General features: G+C 38.1%; 1 protein-coding gene across 6 annotated transcripts in view; it reads right to left on the reverse strand.

Moving 5' to 3' along the window:
* Positions 1 to 4952: 4952 nt before the first annotated feature.
* Fbxo15 (F-box protein 15) overlaps positions 4953 to 23695 on the reverse strand; it is a 61473-nt gene continuing 42730 nt past the window's right edge. For all 6 annotated transcript variants that reach the window (XM_005373067.2, XM_005373069.2, XM_005373072.2 and 3 more), the window contains 2 exons: positions 11416 to 11540; positions 4953 to 5319 (listed from right to left, as the gene is read on the reverse strand). In XM_005373067.2, coding sequence (XP_005373124.1) covers positions 5050 to 5319; positions 11416 to 11540 — 395 coding nt within the window. In that variant the 3' untranslated portion in view covers positions 4953 to 5049. The remainder of the gene's footprint in view (positions 5320 to 11415; positions 11541 to 23695) is intronic.

Below are 23695 nucleotides of genomic sequence, written 5' to 3' on the forward strand. Positions count from 1 at the left end.
TCGAGAGGTCCCACTCAATCCAGTTATTCCCCTTCTGGGTATTTTCCCAGAAGATCTGAAAACAACATATCACACCGATATATGTGCACCCATGTTCACAGCGGCACAACTGGTAATTGCTAAATTGTGGAAGCAACCCAAATGTCCATCCACTGAGGAATGGATTAAAAAACTGTCATACTTTTATATAATGGAATATTACTCAGCTATAAAGAAGGATAAACTTGAGGCTTTCATAAGTAAATGGTCACAACTAGAGACCATACTCATAAGTGAAATAAATCAGACCTGTATGTGTAAGCATCATATTGTCTCACTAGTGTAAGATCTGAAAAAGTGAATAAAAACTAGAAGATACAGACATTGTGAAACAAAAGGAAAGTGCTCAAAGGTAAAGGGCATCTGGGGTGTGGGAAAAGAGAAGGGAAAGACAGGGAAATTATGTACGTATGCATATACAGGACAGCTAACATGTCATCTACTGCTCTACAGAAAGGAACAGTTAATGATTACTTGTTTGATCAATCTTGTATGTCTCTATTTGTTTTCCTGAGAAATCACTTTGAAGATATCAATAAGAAACACAACAACCATTGTTAATTTCCTACAACTTGGTCTATAACTCTGTTTTGTTTGTATTGCTCTTATGCTATTTTTGTAAATGGATGTCTGTTTGTTAATATGTTTTCCTTCTTTTATTTTTTAAAATAAAAAAAGAAGTAATTTCTCAGGTAACAAAAGAGATGATGACTATAATGAAGGACATAGCTAGTGAATCTAGAGTAGATATAGATAAAAAATAGAGGATTTAATGCCACTGCTCCTCAAACTCTTTAATGAAATTCAAAGGGAAGCAATATTCTTCAACTCATTCCTAGAAGCAAGCATTACCTTGATACTAAAACCAGAGAAAGACCCAATCAAGAAAAAGAACTACAGACCAATCTCCCTAATGAACATAGACACAAAAATCTTCAAAAAGATACTGGCAAACAAAATTCAGCAAATGAGCAGAAGATTATCCACCATGATCAAGTAGGATTCATCTCAGGAATGCAGGGGTGACTCAACATATACAAACCAATAAATGTAATAAAGCACATTAAAAGCATTTGACAAAGTCTAATACCCATTTATGATAAAAACCCTACAGAAAATTGGAATCAATAGTCTTTACCTCAATCTGATAAAAGCCATCTATGACAAACCAAAAGGCAATATTTTACTAAATGATCAAAAACTGAAAGCTTTCACTCTAAAATGAAGAACATGACAAGGATGTCCACTATCCCCACTCATATTCAAAAATTTTCTGGAAATATTAACCAAAGAAAGAAATAAAAGGAAAAAGGATAGAAAGAAAGAAATTATTATTATTTATAGATGACATGATGCTCTACATAAAAGATACTAAAAATTCCACCTAAAGAAGTGGATTTAAAAACCAAATTCAGCAGCATACCTGGATACAAAGTCAACACTCAAAAATCAACAACACTCCTATACACAAATAACAAACTCATTGACACAAATTAGGAAAGTCACACCTTTCACAATGTATCCAAAAAATTTTAATATGTAGGAATCAGTCTAACAAAGTAAGTAAAAGACCTTTACATTAAAAATTATAGTATTCTGGAGAAAAAAAGATTGAAGATGATATCAGAAAATAGAAAGCCATTCCTTGTTCTTGGGTAAGAAGAATCAAGACAGTGAAAATGGTCATACTTCAAAATTGTTATACAGATTTAATGCAATCTATATCAAAATACCAATACCATACCTCACAGAATTAGAGAAAACAATACTAAAATTCATTTGGAACCAGTAAAGACCTAGAATAGCAAAAGCAATTCTGAGTAACAAATGCAAGGCAGGAGGCATCACAATTTCTGAACTGAAATTATACAAAAAAACTACCATGATATAAATGGTATGGTACTGGCAAAAGAAAAACAGACCTGAAAATCAATGGAACAGATTAGAAGACGCACAAAAACTCCAAACATACTCAGCCACCTTATCTTTGATAAAGGGGCCAAAAACTTCACTGGAAAAAAGACAACCTCTTTAATAAATGGTGCTGGAAAAACTGGCTTTCCATATACTAAAAATTAAAACTAGGCCTGTAGCTTTCAACATGCACTAAAGTAAAATCAAAATGGATCAAAAATCTAAATATCAAAACAGAAACACTAAATCTGCTGGAATAGAGAATAGGTGGAACTCTTGAAGACACTGGTACAAGCAAAGTCTTTATGAGCAAAGCCCCAATTCCACAGGAAATATTACAGTGAATCAACAACTGAGATCTCATCATATTAAACAGCTTTTCCACAGCAGAAGAAACTGTCAACAGAGTGAAGAGACAACCCATAGAGTGGCAAAAATTTTTTGCCAGCTGTTCTTTAATGTACTGATATCTACATATAAAGTACTCAAAACATCAGATGCACTGAATTTAAAGACCTAGTTCAAAAGTGGGCATCTTAAGTGTCTAGACACTTCTCAGATGAAGAAATACAAATGGCAAATAAATATATGAAGAGTTGTTTAACATCACTACTCATTTGAGAGATTCAAATTAAAACAATGCTGCGATTCCATCTTATTCCAGAAAGAATGGCTATTATCAAGAAATCAACCAGGAACAAATGCCTGTGGAGAAAAAGGAACCCTTCTCTACTATTGCTGGAACTGTAGACTGGAGCAACTACTGTGGAAATCAGTATGGCAATTACTCAAAAAACTAAAACTACAGGTTCCATTTGACACACTTATTGACTATCTGTCAATAGATGAATGGATAAAGATGTGTTGTTTTATACAATGGAGAACTACTCTGCCATAAAGAAGGATGAACAAGAAAATTTTAAGTAAATTGTTGCACCTTGAGAAATACTCTTAAGTGAAATAAGTTGGATACACGTTTAAATATTGCATTGTATCTCTGGGGTGAGAAACTGAAAGTGTAAATAGTAACCAAAGTATATAATAGATGTTGTGAAATAGAAAAAACATTCAAATGGGAAGGAGAACAAGGGAGGGGAATGATGAAAAGGAAGGAAGGGAAAAGGGAAAATAAGAGACTATAAGGAAAAAAACGGAAACAAAGCTTTTGTAAATAACAATGGGAAGACGGGTTGAAGGGAGGGGAGGTTATTGGATAAAAAAGAAGAATCAAGATATATTATGTACAGGTACAAATTCCTATATGTATTCAGTAAAATTAATTTTAAAAATTAAATGGAACTTCAAGATTAAAAAAAAGGACAAAGGGAACCTAAAAAAGACAGAGCACATGAGAAAGATGACTTTAGTTTTTACGCTGTTCTCATTTTGAAATAATTCAATATTTATCAAAAAAGTTGACAAAATATGGCAAGATTTTTCTCATAGGCCCTCCTTCAGATCCTCCAAATGTTAGCATGTCACACTTTGATATCAAAATCAGGAAATTAGCATTGATATAATGCTATTGTCTAATCCATACCCTTCAAACTTCATCCATGACTCCATCACTGTCATTGTTTGGTCTGGTTGCTTTCAGATTTACCACAAGCAATACCTGGCCCCATAATACAGCGTCTCCTGGTTCTGTGGTGCCACCTACTTCTCACTGTCTCTGGCACTGCTAAGCCAAAGTTCATTCCCACTCCCCCTCCTATGGAGCAGGCACTCTCCACACACTCTTCGGGCAAATAAATAACATTGCCCTATGCTCCCAAGGTCTGATACGAATTTCAAGTTTCTGTCTTCTCAAGGGATTTGGCCCAAGACCAAAGAGATAGGAGGCTGAGGATCGTGTCAACAGCATGAATCCATTCTCTCAAGTTTTTTGGGTAAGAACTTAATATCACTCCCAAATTTTGCTGTCTTGGAGCCCTAATTCTATATACTCTCACATACTCACTATTATCCACACACCTCTAAGGAGGAAAATGGTCATGCTCAAAAGGAGAAAAATGAAAAGGTTTAATCATGCATGCCTCAGTAGGAGAAATACGATATGATATCAAAATATGGTATGATATTCTCACTTCTGAGAATAACTTCTTCAGGAGAAAATAAACATATGATCAAACATAATCAATAAAATCCAAAACAAATGTAGAACCAAGCAGCTAAAAATAACATATGCATGGATACACATTGCCACTATTTGATCCCCATACATCTGTCAGTTCACCCAAAATATTCCCACAGAAGAAGTGCTTGATAACTTAACTATTGCCATCCTTCTAATAGAAAGCTGTGAGCTGGGTGACCTGTCTGTATTCTATTATTCTCTTCTAAGTTATAATCCTTCTGATGATTTCTGTCATTCCTCCTCAATTTCACCACTTTTCTACTTTTTAAATATTTTTTTTCCTTTTCCCTTCCTTCCTTTCTCCCTTGCCCCACCCTAATTCTTCTTTCCTTTTGATCAAGTTCTTCCCACTTCACCATATCTGTTATACATTTTGGTCCTTATTTACTCTTTCATTTTCTCACACCAGGGAAACAATGTGATGCATGTGAGTCTGACTTATTTTACTTAGGAGTATGATCTCAATTACTTCTCTATTTTGTTTTATTAGATACGTATGGCTGCCGAATGCTGTGAGCATAACACATTCTATAGTTCTGATGGACACCATGAACTTCATGTTTAAGCATATTTTCTCATTTGGGCTTCTTGCTAATTAAGGAAAAACAAAGCCTTATCTATACACCACACATATATACACAGAGGTGCACACACACATAAATTAATCTCATGACCACATACTCAGGTAGACTTTTTTTTTTAAACTAAGGGTAGAAGAGAAGTAAATATTGTTTTTACTTTTTGTCTTACATAAAATTTTATTAGGACATACTATTTTTAAAATTTAACTTAATCTTCTAAATGTTAACTTAGAAATGACATGTAAATCATAATTTCTATTGCAAAATAAATTATCACAGACTACTATAGATATGCTTTATTTAACTTTCAATACCAAGAACAAAGCTGTTAGTCAAAAACAAACATCTAACCAGCAACAACACTTTGCCACCTACTGTTTAGTATCTTGTTCCAAACCAGTGGTTTATTTTTGCTACACTGAGGTAAAGGACCAGGTTGACAATGAAATATTCTTCTGTCTCTTCAATCCACACCAGTTCTGCATGCACTCTTCCTTCTGCATCTGTGTAGTCGACATAGTATGTCTGTCCTAAGAAATGAGGTCCATCTGAGGGGCAGGCAGCAGGCCTCATGTGGACTGCAGAGCTCAAGCACCAAAAGGGCTTCCTGTGCTCATCCAGAAGAGTCACATCCATGACAGCACAACTCTAAAAACAAACATAAAGATAAGGATTAAAATGGCCAGTGAGACCTGATTTGCACTCAATGTAAAACTGACTGGAAATGCTGGATGTGACATCAAACTCAGAATATTAGCATTGGCACTGTGTAACCTGTATGTTCTAGACCAGCAATGGTGAACCTTCTAGAGCTCTCAATGATACAAGAAAGCCTCTGTCCTATAAATAGCATTTACCTGGTCCCATCACTTAATACGTACTCCTGCAGACATGTGAGCCCCTGAGGAGCTCTTAGTACCAGAGAATTTACAGCTGAAACCTGAGATATGGAGTAAATCATGGCCCCTCCTCACGGTCTAGAGGCAATCCCTATTAAACAATGACACAGACATAGCAGTGCCAGTGCTGCTGAGAGGGAGAGGCCAAAGCACCCTGGAAAGCAGTGGTGAGATCCTCCTGGCTTCTCCACACACCAACACATGTCACTTGCCATTCTTTTGTAAAGGCTCCTCCTTCTCTGGGACTTGGGGTTTTCAACTCTTCCCCTTCTCCATCCTTGTATACCAACATTTTGTATACCAACCAACCAACCAACCAATACATTTTGTATACCAACATCCTACTCACTCCTTTCTTGAAGATGGGGGCACCAGACTGTCTGCCTCTGTGTCTCTTTCATTCCCAGGTCTCCCCATCACCCTGAGTGACTCCACACCCCTGAGGATCCCAGTGAGCCATGCAGTGCACTAGATACTCAATACTCGAGCTACTGACTCCTATGACCTACTTTCACTTCACTTGTTATTTATTCCCACCATTTTACCTATAGGCATACGACTTCTCATAAATGCTTTGCTTCCAAAATCCACACAGAAGCATACTTTTTCAGCATGTCTTTTCATCTTCCAGCTTACTAACTCAACTACTCCCACTATGGCTATACTTCAGAGCACCCACAGCATTTCCACACTGCAAGCCATGACTCAGTATATCCTGAATCACATTTAGTGGGGCACAATATATGTCAAAATAAAATAAAACAAAAAAATCAGCATGCATTGCACACAGTATAAGCATAATTTTATGAAGTTTGCTCTAGTGATGCACATATATGTGTGCTGGTAGGTAAACTGCAGAGGAAAATGTAAATAGGTTGGAAGAGCACTGTCCATGAACACCGCTCTAGAGCCCTCAATTCTTTCTTAGGCTTCCTGTCACCCAGTTTAAGATTTCCTTGCCCTTCACTGGACTAACCCCTTGCTGATGCACAAACCTCCCTTGCCCCTCTTTTATCACACCTGCCATCCAGGTCTAGCCTAACCCAGCCCTAGCTAAGCCTGATTATTTTCTCTGTCTGGATATGAGTGTCCAGCATGTAGAACCCACAGAGCTCATGGGTTTCCTAAGCACCCACAGCCACACCTCAGTATCACCTGGGGATTCTGTGGTGCGTCTCTAGGGGCTCACACCCTCCTTTCTGAGCAACTCTCCCAATCTCATCATCTCCCTCAACCCTTTACACCCTCCTCCTCTCAGGGTGCCTCTACAGATGAGCTCAATCCCACAGACAAAGATTTAAAAGGGCACTTTCCTTATCTTTCCAACATCAGAGCCACAACCTGCTGCCTCTGCTCCTGCTTTCTCCTTGCCTATGTACACATTTGTTTTTAACTTATTTTAATCCAATCCTGTTTGATCTGGCCCAGCAGCCTGGACCGTGGCGCATCTCCACTACCTCAAGGGTACAACTTCTCAGACTCAAGTGGGTACTCTCTACCACCCCACCAGCTTAGCCTTAAACATGTGTAAGTCAGTCCTACACTGGAGAAAGAATAGACAAATAATCTCCCTGGGCCCCACCACCTCTGGCTTTTTTCCTCCCTTCACACAGAGACCTCTATCTGTCTTTCTTGGATGTTTCCACATCTGTAACTTCCACTCATGCCTCAATCCACTCCAACAAGCAAGTACATCTGTCCATCTCCATGTCAGCAGCATTTAGTGTTACTTATCATTTGTTTTGAAAAACTGTCCTCCCAAATGCTTTCAGAATCTGCCACTCTGCAGCTTTCCACCAAGATTGCTGGAGGCCCTCACAGCTGGGTCTAAAACCCTGGCTTCACTATATATACTCCTACATAGAATCTGTCCACATTCACAACTCAAACTATAACTAATGTGCCTGTGAACCCTAAGTCTATCTGTAGATGGAACCATCTTTGTAAGCTCAAGTACCTGCTCAGCATCCTGGATGTTTCAAAGGTCCATTGAAATTATTCATCATGACTACATCCAAACTCGTGATCAGTCCAGTTAAACTGGGATTAGTGCGCTTAGAAAAGAGGCCCAGAGAGTTACTTCACCCCTTCCACTACGTAAGGACACAGTGGCAGGGTGCCATCCATGAACCAGAAATGAGACCCTCCCTACACACAGAATCTGCCAGTGCTCTGATCCTCACTTCCCACACTGCACAACTGAGAGGAATAAATGTTCACTGTTTAAAATCCACCCAGGTCCTGGCACTTTGTTACAGCAGCCCAAATGGACTAGGACAATGAGCTGCCCTTTCCTCAAGGAACCACAACAGAACCTGACCTCCTCCATTCACTCCCATCATCTGTGTTCAGGAGATTAATCTTTAAAAAAGTCAACTTGGTCATGTTACTTACAGTTTAAATCCTTCAACAGTGTCTGTTACTTTCAATAAAAGACCAAATTCCTTCCTGTTGCCTATAAGCACTGTGTCCACCTGCCCATCCACCTTTGTGTCATGCAGTGCCATCTCCTGCCATCTGTGTGTGCTGCCACATCAGCTTTTTATCAAGTCCATGAACATGCCATGCCCCCATCTGACAAAAGGTCATGCCTGAGCACCCTCTTCTCCCCTTCCTCTGTCTTAACCTTCAGAACTCAGTTCAAACACCAATCCCTCGAGAAAGTCTCCCTGACACTCCCACTTCACAGACCATAAGCGTAACAGGGAGACACACTGTGTTTTATTGGGTGGTGGTTTTTTCGTGGTCTCACTTCCTATGCCCCAGCACTTAGCTTGGTTCACCTTAGTAACCAGTAAATATTTGCTGATGAATAGATAAATAAAATGAAGGCTTGTCATAAAGGATGAAAAGAGTTAAGTTAGCAAAAAAGGAAGGAAAAAAGGGAACAGCATATGCGAAAAGGCTGAAAGAACATGGCACAACTGCATACTGAGGGTCAGTCAGCATGACAAGGACCAGGAGGGCCAGACTCCAGTGTCTTCAGCGCAGGGCTCAAGTCACTCCTGTCCTTAGAAATATGCCAGGTTCAAAACTCAATGCCTGCAGGACTGCAGCACCAATCCATGTATGCCCTGCTCTTTTAATCATGTTTGTTCTCATGGCACCAGCCACCTTAATCACTCACGCAGCCAGCCTCAGCACCACTGAGTAAAGCAGACAAGCACCCTTCTTGTGGAGCACAGACACCCACAACATGCTGAACCCATGAACTCAGCACGACCTCAGGCTGTACTGAACTCAACTCTTCCTGCATAAAGCAGAACCTAAGAACTATACTAAAATATCTACTTTAAACTAAAGTTGATGCCAAGCTCTATATAGATTTAGAAGTAACATTAAAATAACATCAAAAATATCAGGGCATGAAAGAAGAAAGTAAAGGGAGACATAAAGAAAAGCCTTACCAAAAGAAAATTCATCAGTCACAAATTCTGAGTGGAACTGAGAATAGACAGATCAGGAGAATATTTTATTGTAAATTACACTGAAAATTGCAGTTAAACTGCTTATGATAGGGTAGCCTGGGTATGCAAAATGATTTCAAAAAATAACGAGTAACCATCCATAAAGCAACTGTCCTGTGTGAATTCATTACAGACATGCAGTCATCCTAACCATCTTTACGATGCATTTGGTATTATAACCTGACTTAAAAAAAAAAGTCTGGTCTGCTTATAATATAATCATTTTGCTTTTAAAGTTGAACAGTCTACCACACCACCATGGGAGCTCCTAAGTTAGACTGCAAGGACACCAGCGCAGGATGCTTCTGATGGGTGTCATCAGTGTTAGATGTAACTGCACTCCTGAGCTCTGGGGAAGACTTCTGTTATGGAAACAGTGAAGCTCAAAGGATCAGAGACCCCTGTCAAGACAACATGTCCGTTCGAGGAAAATAATTCAACAGGACCCATCCTCTGTTCTTATCGTTAAAGGGTGTTTCCCCCCACCCCTTTTTTTGTCATGAGAACCAGAATCAATTTGGGTGATGGATTTTCCTACCAGCCTTTGCTCAGATGGGTAAAGTATTAGAAGACATCATAACAGAGGATATGGCTACAATTTCCAGGAGAAGCAGTTCCCATTTAACTCTGTTTGTAGTAGTTATATGCACCTGAGGAACATTTTCTAGCTCATGTCCTTGTTTAAAAAAAAAGCCTTTAACTCACTGAAAGCATTTTCTTAAAATACTTTTTATTGATTTACTATGCTTAAGGTAATCATATTACTGAAGGAAAATCCCTGAGCTGCATGGAAAAATGCAAAGAATATAACGTCATTTACCTGTCTTTTGTTTGGGAACTCCAAGGACAGATTAGTCTTCATACTGACTCCATTTACAAATGTCAAATGCAAATCAACCTACTCGCCCTCTGCTCTGAGACAGGGAACAGGCTGTTGCACTACTGTCCATCCTCCTTCTCCCAAAAACTATCCAGGAGCAGGAATTCACAGCAAAAGTGTCTGGAGCCAAGCCTTCCACTCCCTACTGCAAGAACTCCAAATCTTGTTTTCAGATTCAGCTGTTTTGCCATCCTGTATACTTAGGCCCACTGCTTTAGCAGCCTACACAATTGTGGCCTGCAGTTGACTAGAGGGTCTAGTTTTCAGGCTATGAGCTCAGCCTTTGTGAGAACTACTATAAGAAATGCACTGATGCACTCACTACTAAAAATGCTTTTTAGGATTTCATCTGCCTCTCCTACAGTTCTGTGGGAGACTGTTTTTAGTAAAGCTTTGTTTCTCGGTATAATTACTCTATTTCCTTTTATTCCTTTCAGTGTAGAAAAAATGACTACTTTCACCTTGCTCTAAACCATCAGGAAAAAAAGGACACATTTTTAAAAATCATCCTGATTTTTATTTTTCTATCCTGATATTTATTTTTCTATCGTGTTTATGTTCTACCTTTCTTGATCCTCAAGATCTATTTTGATTTTAATACTTTATTTTAGTTTTTTTTACAATAAGCCCCATGTAGGTCTATCAAAGCTCCATGTAGGTCTACAAAGTGTGCACTTAAAAACATAAAATAATATCCTCTAGTGTGTAATAAACATGACTTTTACCAAAGTCTAAACATTTGTTTACAGACAAATAAGAAGAATAAAACATATAATTGTATCCAGTACCAACTGGCCCAGGAGATAATAGCCCATTACATTGCTTGTGGTCTTGGTCATCATTATTAACACTCCTAGGAAGGTGTCCAGGAGATGAGTTCACTCACCCTGTGACTATGAATTCTGATTAATTCTATCAAATAAAGGTGGAGAGTAATGGCCCAGGGCAGCCACGGACACAGAATCATAGAAGACAATCAACTGTACATGAACATTCTTCCTCCTCCTCCTCCTCTTTCCTCCTTCACTTCACCCTCTCCTCCCTTCCCTACAATTCTCAGCACTAAATCAACTCTCTTACCCTGGAGGCTAAATTTTTACTTAACTACTTAAGAAGATTCTTATATCCTGGAATAAGAACTTATAGCTATAATAAACTTTAAGCTGGTATGGAGGGAGGAAAGTGTTTTGAGCAAATCCTGGTCCAACTTTTAGATTCATTCTCTCCATAGAACATACAGACAGGGTGGGGAGGAGTGGAGAGTGAAGCTAGTACAGTTCAGAAACTCTGCTGCAGTCCATCACCCTCCACGAAGAACACAGGTACTCGATAAGCGTTTGATGAAGGAATCAAGTGATGGCCAATGACGATGAGAATGTGTACAAATACATAACCAGGACAATTAACCCAAAACTTTAAAGGAAGCATTGTATATATACATCAATGAACATTTTTTTATACAGAAGCAGATTACTTGAAAAAAATAAAATAACTTTACCTCTACAAAGGCATCAAAAATATTAGTTCTCCAAGTAAGGCCAACTTTTCCAATAAGAGGAAGATGTTCTCTGCTATTTTTAAAATTTATCACAGTCAGCTTCACATATCCATCTTCAATGCATCCTGAAAGGGTTTAAGGTAGTTTCCATTACTATATTCCAACGCAGGACAGCACATCAACAGTCTTCAGATTGGCCACTCCTCAAGGGATATCTCATACCTAGATTCACCAGAGGGTATCAGCAGAGGCAGTCCTGAGGCCAGAGCAACATATCTATGTCCCAGAGATAGAAAGATGAATGTCTATTCTGGGAAAGGGATGCCAATGATGCCAACGATGAGTCAGGGTAAGATGGCTAGGGAGAGCCTGGGTACACACCATTACTAACAGAAAGTCTATAAAGAGGCTTTTCTCACTCAGTGCATTAGTCTGCTTCCCATTACTGTACCAAATACCTGAGGTGATCAATATATAAAGTCTGTGGATGTCTGGCCCCATTAACTTTGGGTCTGTGGTAAGACAGTACATCATGGCAGGGAGCATGGAGTAGAACAAGCTACTTAACACATGGCAGCTGGGAAACAGTGTTGCTTCACAAGCCCCTGCAAGGACATGCTCCAACAATCTGAAGACGCCCAACAAAGCCCTACCTCTTACGAGTTTCTACCATCCACAAATAGGGCCAAACAGAGGATCCAGCCTCTAACACACAGGCCCTTGGAACATTCCCATCCAAACTGTAGCATTTGGTCAAACTACAACACATTGGTCAACAATGGCAATAGAAAGCCAGGAATACAGAGCTTAAGATTAGAAATGGAGAGATGCCAAATAAAGTAAATCAGGGAGAGCGATCCATGTTAGCACTGCCCCCAAAAGGAAAGAATGGAGAGCAGCAAGGTAAGCGGAAGGACATAAGTGAAGGAGCCCAACACATAAAATACTCACCTTTCTACATATTGTAAGTGAGTAAAAGGCCTCACATGTGCTTATCAGCACATGAGGCCAAGCACTAGCCCTCCTCTAATTCACTCAGAGCCGGATACCAGCAACCTCACTGCCACTTATGGGCCTTCACCACCAAGCAGCACATATGTTCTGGTTTTCAAGAACTCTTGTGCCCATGGAGAGCCTGTAGCACTGCCCAGTTCCCATAATGATGGGCTCCATGGTCCATGTAATGCACATGAAGAGTGACTGTGAAACATAATCATACAATTACATCTTCACTCACATGCAAAACTTCTTCAGAGACAGATACCTGAACTGAGGTATGATGCACATCACAGGGCAAAGTAGATGGGAAATATGCAGAAGAACAAATGTTATGTAGTCTTGGGTTAGTTATTTCACGGGAGCCAAAGCTCTGTTCCAGAAGTACCGCACAGTATTTTCCAACTTAAGTGTTGCCAAAAGTTAAAACTGACACTTCCCCAGGGTCTTCCACTATGACAATAATGTCCTCTAAGGAGAAACACCATCAGAGGCAGGCACTCTGAGCCCTGCAGGAGGAATTCAGCCTGGGTGGCCATGCTGTTAGCTTCTGAAGGTCTTACTTTTGTCCCAAGGATGGAGGCAGCACATATTTTCTTTGGGGCTGCTGAGTAATTAACAAGAACTGTGCAGTTCCTCTGTCTACTCTCTCTAGGTATAGGAATGAATGCCAAACAATACTGTTCCTTCCCTGGTAGGTGTACTGTCACCTCAGCAGGACTGCACAGAAGCAGTAACAAAGTCTGTGAAATATAAGGACTCAATGGAGACAGAGCAGTGACATTCTGAACGGATCAGATGTGACCTTGCTCTGCTATGTACCACAGCACTGCCATGTGCAAAATCTAGAGAGACCTCTGGTGGCTCAACAAAGGCAAACCTAGGCAGCGGCATTTGGCTGTGTGGAACAGAAAACAGTGAAGCCATTTTCCATGCGGCTCATCCTCAGGACACTGTGGAAAACAGACCCCAAATATAATAGACCCCAAATTACATCTCAATAGCAATTGTCCAAGCTGATAAACATGACATTCTTATAGGAAGCAAAGCCTGTTATTTTGTTATTACCATATATTGTGCTGTTTCAGAACAATTATGAAGCTGCAATGCTTTAACAGATCTGACTCGTTCAGCAGGCTGTCTGTATCTACTTAAATCTGTAAGGCAGAAGGTTCAGCTCTGTTCACATTTAAATGATCTGCAACAGGGAATGTGTTGATTAAGTGTGTACACATGCATAAATGACAATCCACAGTACATACTGTAGACCTGCCATAAACTCAAGCATCCTATGTCTAGTACTTTAAAAGAATATTTTAAAATAATGGTAGTAGTTAGGTTTTATAGTTTTTCAATTCATAGGTGAGAAAACATAGTTTAACAGTGACTTGCACAACATCCAACCACTGGTAAATGGCAGAAGCATGATTCAGCACCTATTTTGTGTTCAGAACCTATACTATAAGAGATTAAAACACACACAAAAGGGGGAAACATACCTATCAGTTTATACAAAGGACGATTAAAATACATGGTGTATATTTAAATGTTTTAAAAATTTATTGTAAACGTGTGTATAAAAGACATACCACCATGTAATCGCCCTCAAAATACTCCCCATCACTTCAAACACACTTATCCCATGGTTCTTCCCACTTTCTGAAGCAGTTCTGAAAGTCCTCTTTTGTGAGTGTCTCCACAAGGTATGACCAAAAATATAATGAATGCCACTACCAAATGCCATTTAACAGATAGTTTCTTAAAACATTACAGTGTGTCCTCATCCACCTTATTCACCCAATCTGGCACCACGAGACTTCTGGCTCTTGCACAAAATAAAAATAATGATGAAAGGTAAATATTTTGAAAAAATCCATCAAGACAGCCATGACAGTAAACTAAAGACATAAAAGAGGATTTCCAAAACTGCTCCAGAAAGTGGCAAGAATGATGCGATGTGTGTATTCATTCAAAGCGGGGGGAGGAATTTTGAGGGGGATTAATGGTAATGTGTTTCTTAATGTAGTAATTTTTTTAATTTAAACATTCATTATATTTTTCTACCATACTTTCATACTAGTTAAGAACTCATAATGTCTATTTAAATTCTAAAAAGCTTTGTTTTTGTATTATTGCCAGTAGAGAACAATCTACCAACAAAGAACAAACAAGAGATACTGTTGTTGGAGACTGTAACCTGCCAGTACTGGTAGCATACTGGCTCAATATGAAATGTCCTCCTAAAGACTCTATATGTTGAGGGCTCAGTCTTGATGCAGCAATATTCAGAGGTGACACCCAGAGATGTGACTGGATCACAAGGTTGCCAGGGAACTGATCCACTGATGAGTTCATAGTTGAATAAGTTGTCAGGAGGTGGGGCCCAACTGGGGGAAGTAGGTCACTGGGGGAATTCCTTGTCCCCAGCTCTTTCCTCTCTGGCTCTTTTCTTCTTTCTCCTTCTTCAGCTGCCATGAAGTGAGCAGCTCTGTTCTGCCCATGCCCTCTCCACCATGACGTTCAACCACATTTTAGAAACAGAAGCAGCTGACCATGGACAGGAACCACAAACCATGAGCCAGAACAAACCTTTCCTCCTATAAGTTGTTTATATCAGATTTTTCTGTCACAGTGACAGATGACTAACAAAAAGATTATCTTCAAAATACAGTAAAATATAATTTAAATTTCATCATCTTGGCTTCCAGCATCAATGCACATATGAGCATCAACTCTGCAGTCATAAAGATCCCATTCCAAACCCTATCCAGCCACTTACTAGCCATGTAACCATTTTTAAGTTTCAAACTGAGTACAATACAGATACAAACAGAAAGCACCTTGGAAGGCTCAGTGAGGCCTAACTGAACCGATTATAAATATTAGTGTGACAGGGTAGCTTTTTATACACATCAGGCTAAGCATGCTGATGTACCTTATGTGCATTATTTCAATGATAATACTCTAAAAAGCCAAGGCTACTGTCAAATAGAAAATAAAGATATATCACATTCATGTACTGTATTAAAAAACTATTATTAAGATGCCCATTTACCCAAATATATCTATAGATTTAATACAATCACAATCATAATCCCAGAAGGCCTTTCAATAGCTCATAAGTAATTTAAAATAATATATAAATAATAAAAATAGACAAAATTCATGCAGAAATGGTAAAGACCTAAAATAATACAAATAATTTTGAAAAGAAAAAAGTTGACTTCAATACTTACTATAGAGCTACAGCTATCAAGACTGTGCTTCTAAAGTTACATGAATAGATCAGCAGAATAGATGAGTAAACAAACACAATAAACTTTTTACATGCAACTAATTTTTGACAGACATCAAAATAATCCAGCCAGACAGTAAGTCTTTACAAATGATGCAAAAAAAACTAGACAATACAGGGGGAAATTTTTTCAGCACTTCCACTGTACTCTACAAAAAATTAATTAGATCACAAATCTAAAAGTTAAAACCATAGAACTGCTAGAAGAAACAATGGAGAATGTTTTGTAACCTGAGTAGGAAAACTTTTTAAGACAGAAAAAGAAAATAATAACCATAAAGTCAAAAACTGATAAATTTCATCAGTCAGAAACTTATGATCATCACACAATATTATTAAGAAACTAAGACTGGGAATGAATATGTCAAAAATATCTCCAGCAAAGGACTAATATCTAGACTATACAGAAAAGTCCTACAATTCAGTAATAAAAAGATAATTCATGTTTAAAAAGATAAAAGGTTAGATATTTTAAAAATAAGATAAACAAATGGCCAACAAATAGTGAAAAAAGTACTTAACATCACTGGAAAATCATTTCCATCATTTCCATCAAGGAAATCAAATCAAAAACTAGAATGAGACACTACTACCTCACACCAGAATGGCTGAAATTTAAGACCAGCAATATCAAATATTGGCCAGGTTATGGAACACACAAATTTTTTATATATTGCTAGTAGAAATGACAAAAATGTATAGCCACTGTTAAAAAAAAAAAGGTTGACAATTCCTTATACATAAATCTATCCTATGACTCAACAGTTTCAGTCCTAGGCTTTTAGCCAAGAAAAACAAAAACATGTCAGCAAAAGACTTTTACAAGAATTCTATGGAAGCCTTATTCGTAAGAGCCCCAAATAGGAAACAACCCAAATTTTCTGTTAATCTATAGGAAACAGATTAACAAATTATATTATTCAGTTAATAAACACCACTCATCCATAAAAGGGAATGAACTATTAACATTTGTAATTGTATGGACAAATCCCAGAGATATTCTGCTGAGCAAAAGAATTTGGACACAAAACAGTACTATGAAAGAATCCAGAAATAAGATAGTATAAAGTGTGTAATTCCGCTTATATTAAATTTTAAAAGTGAAAGTATTCTATGTTAAAAAAAATCAGAAAAAAGTATAGAAGTGCTCATTTTATATTTTTCCTAAGTCAAAAATTATATCAAAATAAAAAGTTACAGAAAAAGAAGCACTCAACAATTGTTCATTATTAATAGTGCTACCAATCTTCCTCCAAAGGCTCTTCTGCTTATTGTACTAGGGAGTTTCCCTCTCCAACTGTAATTCCCAGGATGCCCCACATCTGTCCTCAGAGCTTCCTCTTCACACTCATTCCCTCAGTCTAGCATTTCCTCCTTTGGGTGAAAGCACCTTCAGTGTACAGTAGTCTCCTCTTTTTCTAAACCCCTGTTGCATACACTTTAACACTGCATTATGTTTAATGGTTCCCACATGTTAGATCTGTTTCCTCAAAACAAACAAACAAACAAACACTCAAGGGTAAAGGGCAACTGGGATAGGGGAAAAGAGAAGGGAAAGAAGGAGAAATTTTGTATGCGTCTATATACAGGATAGTTAAACATAGTTGTTCTACTGTCTTCTATTTCTATGCTGAAAGAAACTGTCAATGAGTCCTTGAGTGATCAATACTGCATGTCTCTATCTGTTTTCATGAGAAACCACGTTGAAGACATCAATATGTAATACAACAAGCATTGTTAATTTCCTACCACTTTGTAACTCTGTATTGTCTGTACTGTTCCTTTGCTATTTTGTAAAAGGTTGTCTCTGTTAATGTTTTCCTCCTTTTATTTTTAAAATTAAAAAAAAAGCTGCAATCTTTGGAAATAAAGGTCTTTACGGCATATTAAGGCCATTACTAATAACATCTGTCACTTCTCAGCTACGATCTTCTCAGCTCCTTCTCACAAAGGAGTCCATTTCTGCCTCATAAAAAAATAACAGAAAAGAGGGAAGTAAAGAATTTGAGGAGAAGAGACTGACTGGTTGATTGATGGATCTTCCTAAAGCAAACAGAAAGTGAAAAGGGGGAATGTTAAGGGGGATTAGAACTGACTGAGGGAGGAATAACCAAAAAAGATTAAAGAGACAAAGCCAGGACAAAATGAATGAGATCAGACCCTATCACACCATCTAAGAGAACAACTTAGTAACACACAACTACGCAGAATGGACCACAGCACACATACCTCATGTGTATGTGTAGGTCTTGGATAACAAAGTAGGGAAACCTAAACTCAAAACCCTGCCACAAAGCATTAATCAGTATTGATTGGGCCACAGAGACCTGACCCTACAAAGAAGTAACTGGCATAACTATTAGACTCTAAACGATTAAACAGAATCAGCACTAATTCTTAAGGAGAGAAAATCTTTAGCATTCCCCCATTTTCTATTGTGTATCTAACAGAAATCTCCCCAAAGCATACATGTTTTTTCTCAGATAATTATTTCTAGATACCAAACACCAAATGTCATTTTCCAAATCCCTAAGTAGCTAAGTTCAGTTATAGATCATGAAATGTTAAAAGAGGTAAGTTCTGTGGACATAAATATGAGAATATTCTCTTCTAGTTCCTTTTATTATAGGTTAAAAAGTGAAATGAGGGGAGCTATATTGGTTGGATACTATAAAAGAGAATTTTCAGATCTTTAAAACAGTTTCTCTCCCCAGTTCAGGTTTCCATGGTTTGCAGATATGATAACTTCAATAAAATTTAAGATATTTTAAGCCATGGAATCTCTACATCTTTCCTATTAACTAGAACCTAACAGGTCACATATACTGGTGGTATTGTTCTTAATACTGGTGACACTTAATTGGCTTGAGTTAAAGGACAATAAACTGTTTTTAGACTAAAAATTCAATTTACTAATTCAATAAAGTTTAAAAGGAGCTTTTCTATTGCTGTATTTAAGGATTTAGACCAGTATTTTCATAAGACTCCGTTCTATTATTTTTCAGAGCTCTGGACCAATTTTATATTGGTCGATTTGAGTATTATTTATTTTTTCTAGACTACTTTCAGAGAAGTTAACAAAAAAGGCATAGAAATATTTGGTTGGGGCTGTTTTACTTCTCTTGTAAAATATATTCCAATATTCCTGTAAGCAACACACTTATATCAGGCCATGTGCTTCAGATGGTAGAAGGTAGGCCCAAATATTAAACATCCTATTTATCTAGCTACATGATGGTCTTTTCTCATTGCAGAGACAAAATATGTGATACCCAAAGTTAAAGGGGAAAAGATTTATTTAGCTCACAGTCTGTGGAAGTTTCAGTCCATAATCAGCTGGCTGCAAGGCAGGGTGGCATGGCAGAGGGGCAAGCATTTCTGGCAGTGCAAGACAGCAAAAGGAACAAAAGAGTACAAAACAAGCCTCCTTCCCTTAAATTGTATCCAGTCCACTAGGATTAAGGTGATGCCAATCCAATTAGTGGACTGATCCAGCAATCACCCACCCTTAATCCCAGCAGCCTTAATCCTAGCATTGAACTATCTATCAATCACAAACTCTAGATTGAGCTACCTCCAAAAAACCCCCATCTACAAATGCATAAGGTTTTGAGGGCACCTCCAGACACAAAGCATAACAATGACTCATTCATGGGTAAGTTGATGAGCCAACTCCAATAAAGGAAATGAAATGAGAAGAGATGGAGAGATCTTCAAAAAAGGAACCTTAGAAATAGAACATGGGATCTAGTGCTGGGAGGAGCTAGGAGAAAAGCTAACCACAAATAAAGTAGGCCAAGAAGAATCAGGATGGTAGAGAAAGAGATGGACTGTCTAGACAAATCCAGTCCCATGACAGGCACTGAATGAGCCCCTCCATCACACTGAACTTGAAATAAAACCTACTTCTGAATTTTTCAATAACATGAACCCTTTTTGCTTAAGCCAGTTTGAGTTAGGTTGAGTTTTCTACAGCTTTCAATTTAAAAAAAAAATTGTCTGATACAGAAGTGGTATTTTTTTCTTTTAAAATAATTTTTGACACAGAAAGCATGGATATATTTTTAAGTAAAAGAGGAGTTGAGGGAAAAAACAGATTTGAACGATGAGACAGATAAGAGACAAATGGCTAAATAAAGGTCCCAGAGCAGGCAGGAGCAGATATATTTAGGAACAGAAATTGAAAAATTCATTTTTGAGAGAAGTGGGACATTTTTTTCTCTGAAATAGGAAAAAAACAAGAATACAAAAACTTGTGATACAGTGAAGACATGATGGCAGAAGAAGATCAGAAAGTACAACAGGGTGACAACTTCTTGGCATATTCAGACAAGAATAAGGGGAAGAAGCCACGATGATATTTTTAAAAGCCTTCATATAAAATATAAAGGGAATAAACAGAAGATATCTGAGTAGGAAGAAGGGGTAAGTTGAAGTCTGACAATTCCAGCGGACAGGCTTTATGATTCCTCAGAAACGGCTAAACACGCAAAGTTAAAACAACAGTAAGGTGGACCCGTGTTTTAGAGAATCAAGGAAAGAGCCTCTGTAGTGCTACATAGAGTATGAGATGACTAAGGATCTCATCCAGGCTGTATATCCAGAAACATTAAGGCCAAAAATGGACCAAAAACCAAAAGAATGAGAAGAAAACCAAATAACTCATTATGAATAAGGCAGGTAGCATCATGGATGTTAACTAGCTCATGATCCAAGAGGCTCTAAACACAGTATTGTGGAGAACAAAAGTCCTAACACCAACTAAATTTACAGCTGCAGAAAACAGAAAATCCACTATTTATGTTTCTTATTATACTTACCTTCCCCAAAGTACTTTTAAGCAATTCTATTTCTACAACTTGCCTTATTATACATTTTACTAAACATCTACTTACAAACATCTGTAATATTTTATTCAAACAATTTTCTGAAAAATTTAAACAAAGTATTCACATCTTTCCTTTTCACTGGTTAGAAGAATTCAAATCACCACAGAGGGAAAAAAAAAAAAAAGAAAACCTGAGGTCAACTCTCAAACAGCGGCCAGAGTCCAGGTAGCATGAGAAGCTAAAATGTGCCGCCATCGAGGCTGTTGCAGGCAGGGCCATCCCAGGCCCTCCTCTTGGTATAAGGTTCTACTATCACCATTTTGATATCATTAGTAATCTTGTAACACAGATCCCCACATCTTCCTTTTCCCTGGGCCCCATAAATCACGTAGCTTGTCCTGCTCATGGATAAAGCACCACTTAGTCCTGATGATGCCTGACATGGTATATATAAGGATCTGAGTTCCCCCGCTGTGGCAACAGTAATTTGCAATGCTTATTTTCATTACGAGTCACCAGATGTACAAAATAGAAAAATGTACTAAACACTACTAATGAAGATGCTATAATGAATTATCTGTTCTCATTTTTCTAGGTAATCACTATCCAAAAAGGGCAATACTATATCTAAGTTTTACCTGTTATGATAAATTATAACAGAGTACAGCCTGACCTAGAAACACAGAAAGCAATTAATATGAGGAACAGAGCTGGGAAAAAAAAGTCATCTATATTTAGAATCACAACAACAAAAAGAAGATAACATGATATATGTAGAAAGTATCTGAAACAAACAATGAAAGCTTTAAAAGAAGGACTTTCTAAAGAGAGGTTACCAAGGCTTTTCAGTCCAGCAGCAGAAGTGCTAAATGAGCCCACTCCTGCCACACACACACACACACAAACCAGTCATTAAGGCTCATAACCTTCTAAAAGTCCCCTCAGCATTTTCTGTGAAGACTTGTAGAATAATCCTAGTATCTACTCCTTAGTCAGCATTTAATGGAAAGCATATAGCAACAACTATGTAGGTTTAGATCAAATCCAACAAACAAAAAATGGAAAAATAATACCAAATAATTTATTCACAACACCCATACAAAATGATTAGTGAATTAAGAAAGTATCTACATAAAGAACATTTTTTTATAAGGATAGTAAAGGAAAACATAAATAGACTGAAAGACAGATTAAAACCTAACTAAAACTACAGTATATTTCCCCAAATTAATGTGCATATTTAATATGAATCTGATCAAAATTCAAATAAGATATTTTATAATCTGGCCAATGAGTATTAAATATATCTACATATAAATGAACAAAAATAATCAAGAAATCATTGATAACAGTTCATTAGAAAGACATTTATATTGGGGTAGAAGAAACACATTTTCATAACAAAATGGACAAGCAAAATTTGAAACATCATCTTGTCTGTGGGAACACAAGAAGATGGTGCACTGATTCGCAACAGACAGGAACAATCCTAAGAGGGAAAGGTATGGGAATCTGCAGGCTGTGTGTAACTTTTATGCTAACAGAAAAGGAAGCACAAGTTTAAAAATGAAGAGATATATTCAATCTGAAGGAAATACACATGAATATTCACCTGATCTCAGAGAGTAGGACTTTCTACACATAAAAATTTTGGGGAAAAAACCCACATAAAAGAACCACCAATATACAATCAAAAGTCTTTTAAGCATCAAAACAGTATATATAAAATTAAATTACTAGGCAAAAAATAAAATGGAGAAAATATTTGCAACAAATATTTAAAATCATATAAATTTTGTAAATGTTTAAAACAGTGAAATCAATCAAATATAAACAGATGACTATTCCATTAGGAGAGAAATATAAAAAATAGATAACAACATAGTCCAAGCATATGTAAAATATAACTTATCTCATTTTAACTCTTGCAATGCCTTAAAAGGTGTTTTAATGTTACTGTCATTTTGCAAGCAAGGACATTATGGTAATCGAGGTCACACAACTAGTAATAAACGGTAATGAAGTTGGATGATAAGAAGATACACTTTAGCCTGCAACAGGCTCTCCATAAGAGTAGCTATAAGCTTCCATTATACCCAATAACTTTATTAACATTCAAAGACATGCAAATTTAAAAGTCAGATACCATTTTCACCATATCAAATCATCAGACATTTTTCAAAATACTGCCCCTGATAATAGTACTATAATCTGAAAAATAGACAGACACACTATGGGTGTGGCAGGTAGCCACCGAGACCCCAGAGGGTGCCTGCCTTGCATGCTGGTCAGCTTCCTGAAGATGTCCCGGGTTTAACCCAGCCTGGGTGACACACTATGGGTGTTGTGGGTAGCCACTGGGGCCTCAGTGGTCTGAAAAATAGTACTGCAATCTAAATTTCCAACACTAGAAGAATAGGTCTGTAAAGCAGGATAAAACTAAACAATAGAATATCATACCACTTTTGAAAACCAATTTTGGAGCCCTGGACATCTCCAGGAAACCCAGTGAGTCTGGGTTCTGCCACCCTGACCATCATGCAAGGCAGACACCCTCTGGGGGTATAGCTCCGGTGCTGGTGAGTGGTGGCAGCCCCGCCTGAGCTGACACACTATGGGTGTGGCGGTTAGCCATAGAGGCCACCAAGGCCTCAGTGGCTACCAGCCACACCCATAGTGTGTCTGTCTGCCTGGGCTGAGCCTGGGACATCTTCAGGAAGCCCGGTGAGTCTGGGGTCTGCCTCTCTGACCAGCATGCAAGGCAGGTGAAGCCTCGGGCACCCTCTGGGGCCTCTATGGCTAACCACCACACCATAGTGTGTCAGCCCAGGCGGGGCTGCCACCACTCAACAGCACCGGAGCTACACTGAGCACTGGGGATCTTCAGACTCTTGCCCTGCCACTCACACACAATTAGGACAGTGAGACTACAATACAGGGAGTTTTTGGTTCTTCAAAAATGACAAAACAAAGGAGCAAAGTGCAATCCCAGAGGTCCACACCACCCAAAACAAGTCCAGGATACATCAACACACAAGAGCCTGGAAGTCATACACCTGAAATTTCTGAAATGATAGCAACTGAAGTAAAGAAACAACCCTATCAGGCCATAGAAGACATTGGATCAGAAATAATGTCTCAGGTGAGAAAAAAAATGACA

The sequence above is a fragment of the Chinchilla lanigera genome, unplaced genomic scaffold, assembly GCF_000276665.1.
Source record: "Chinchilla lanigera isolate Chin_1 unplaced genomic scaffold, ChiLan1.0 scaffold00001, whole genome shotgun sequence".
NCBI lineage: Eukaryota > Metazoa > Chordata > Mammalia > Rodentia > Chinchillidae > Chinchilla > Chinchilla lanigera.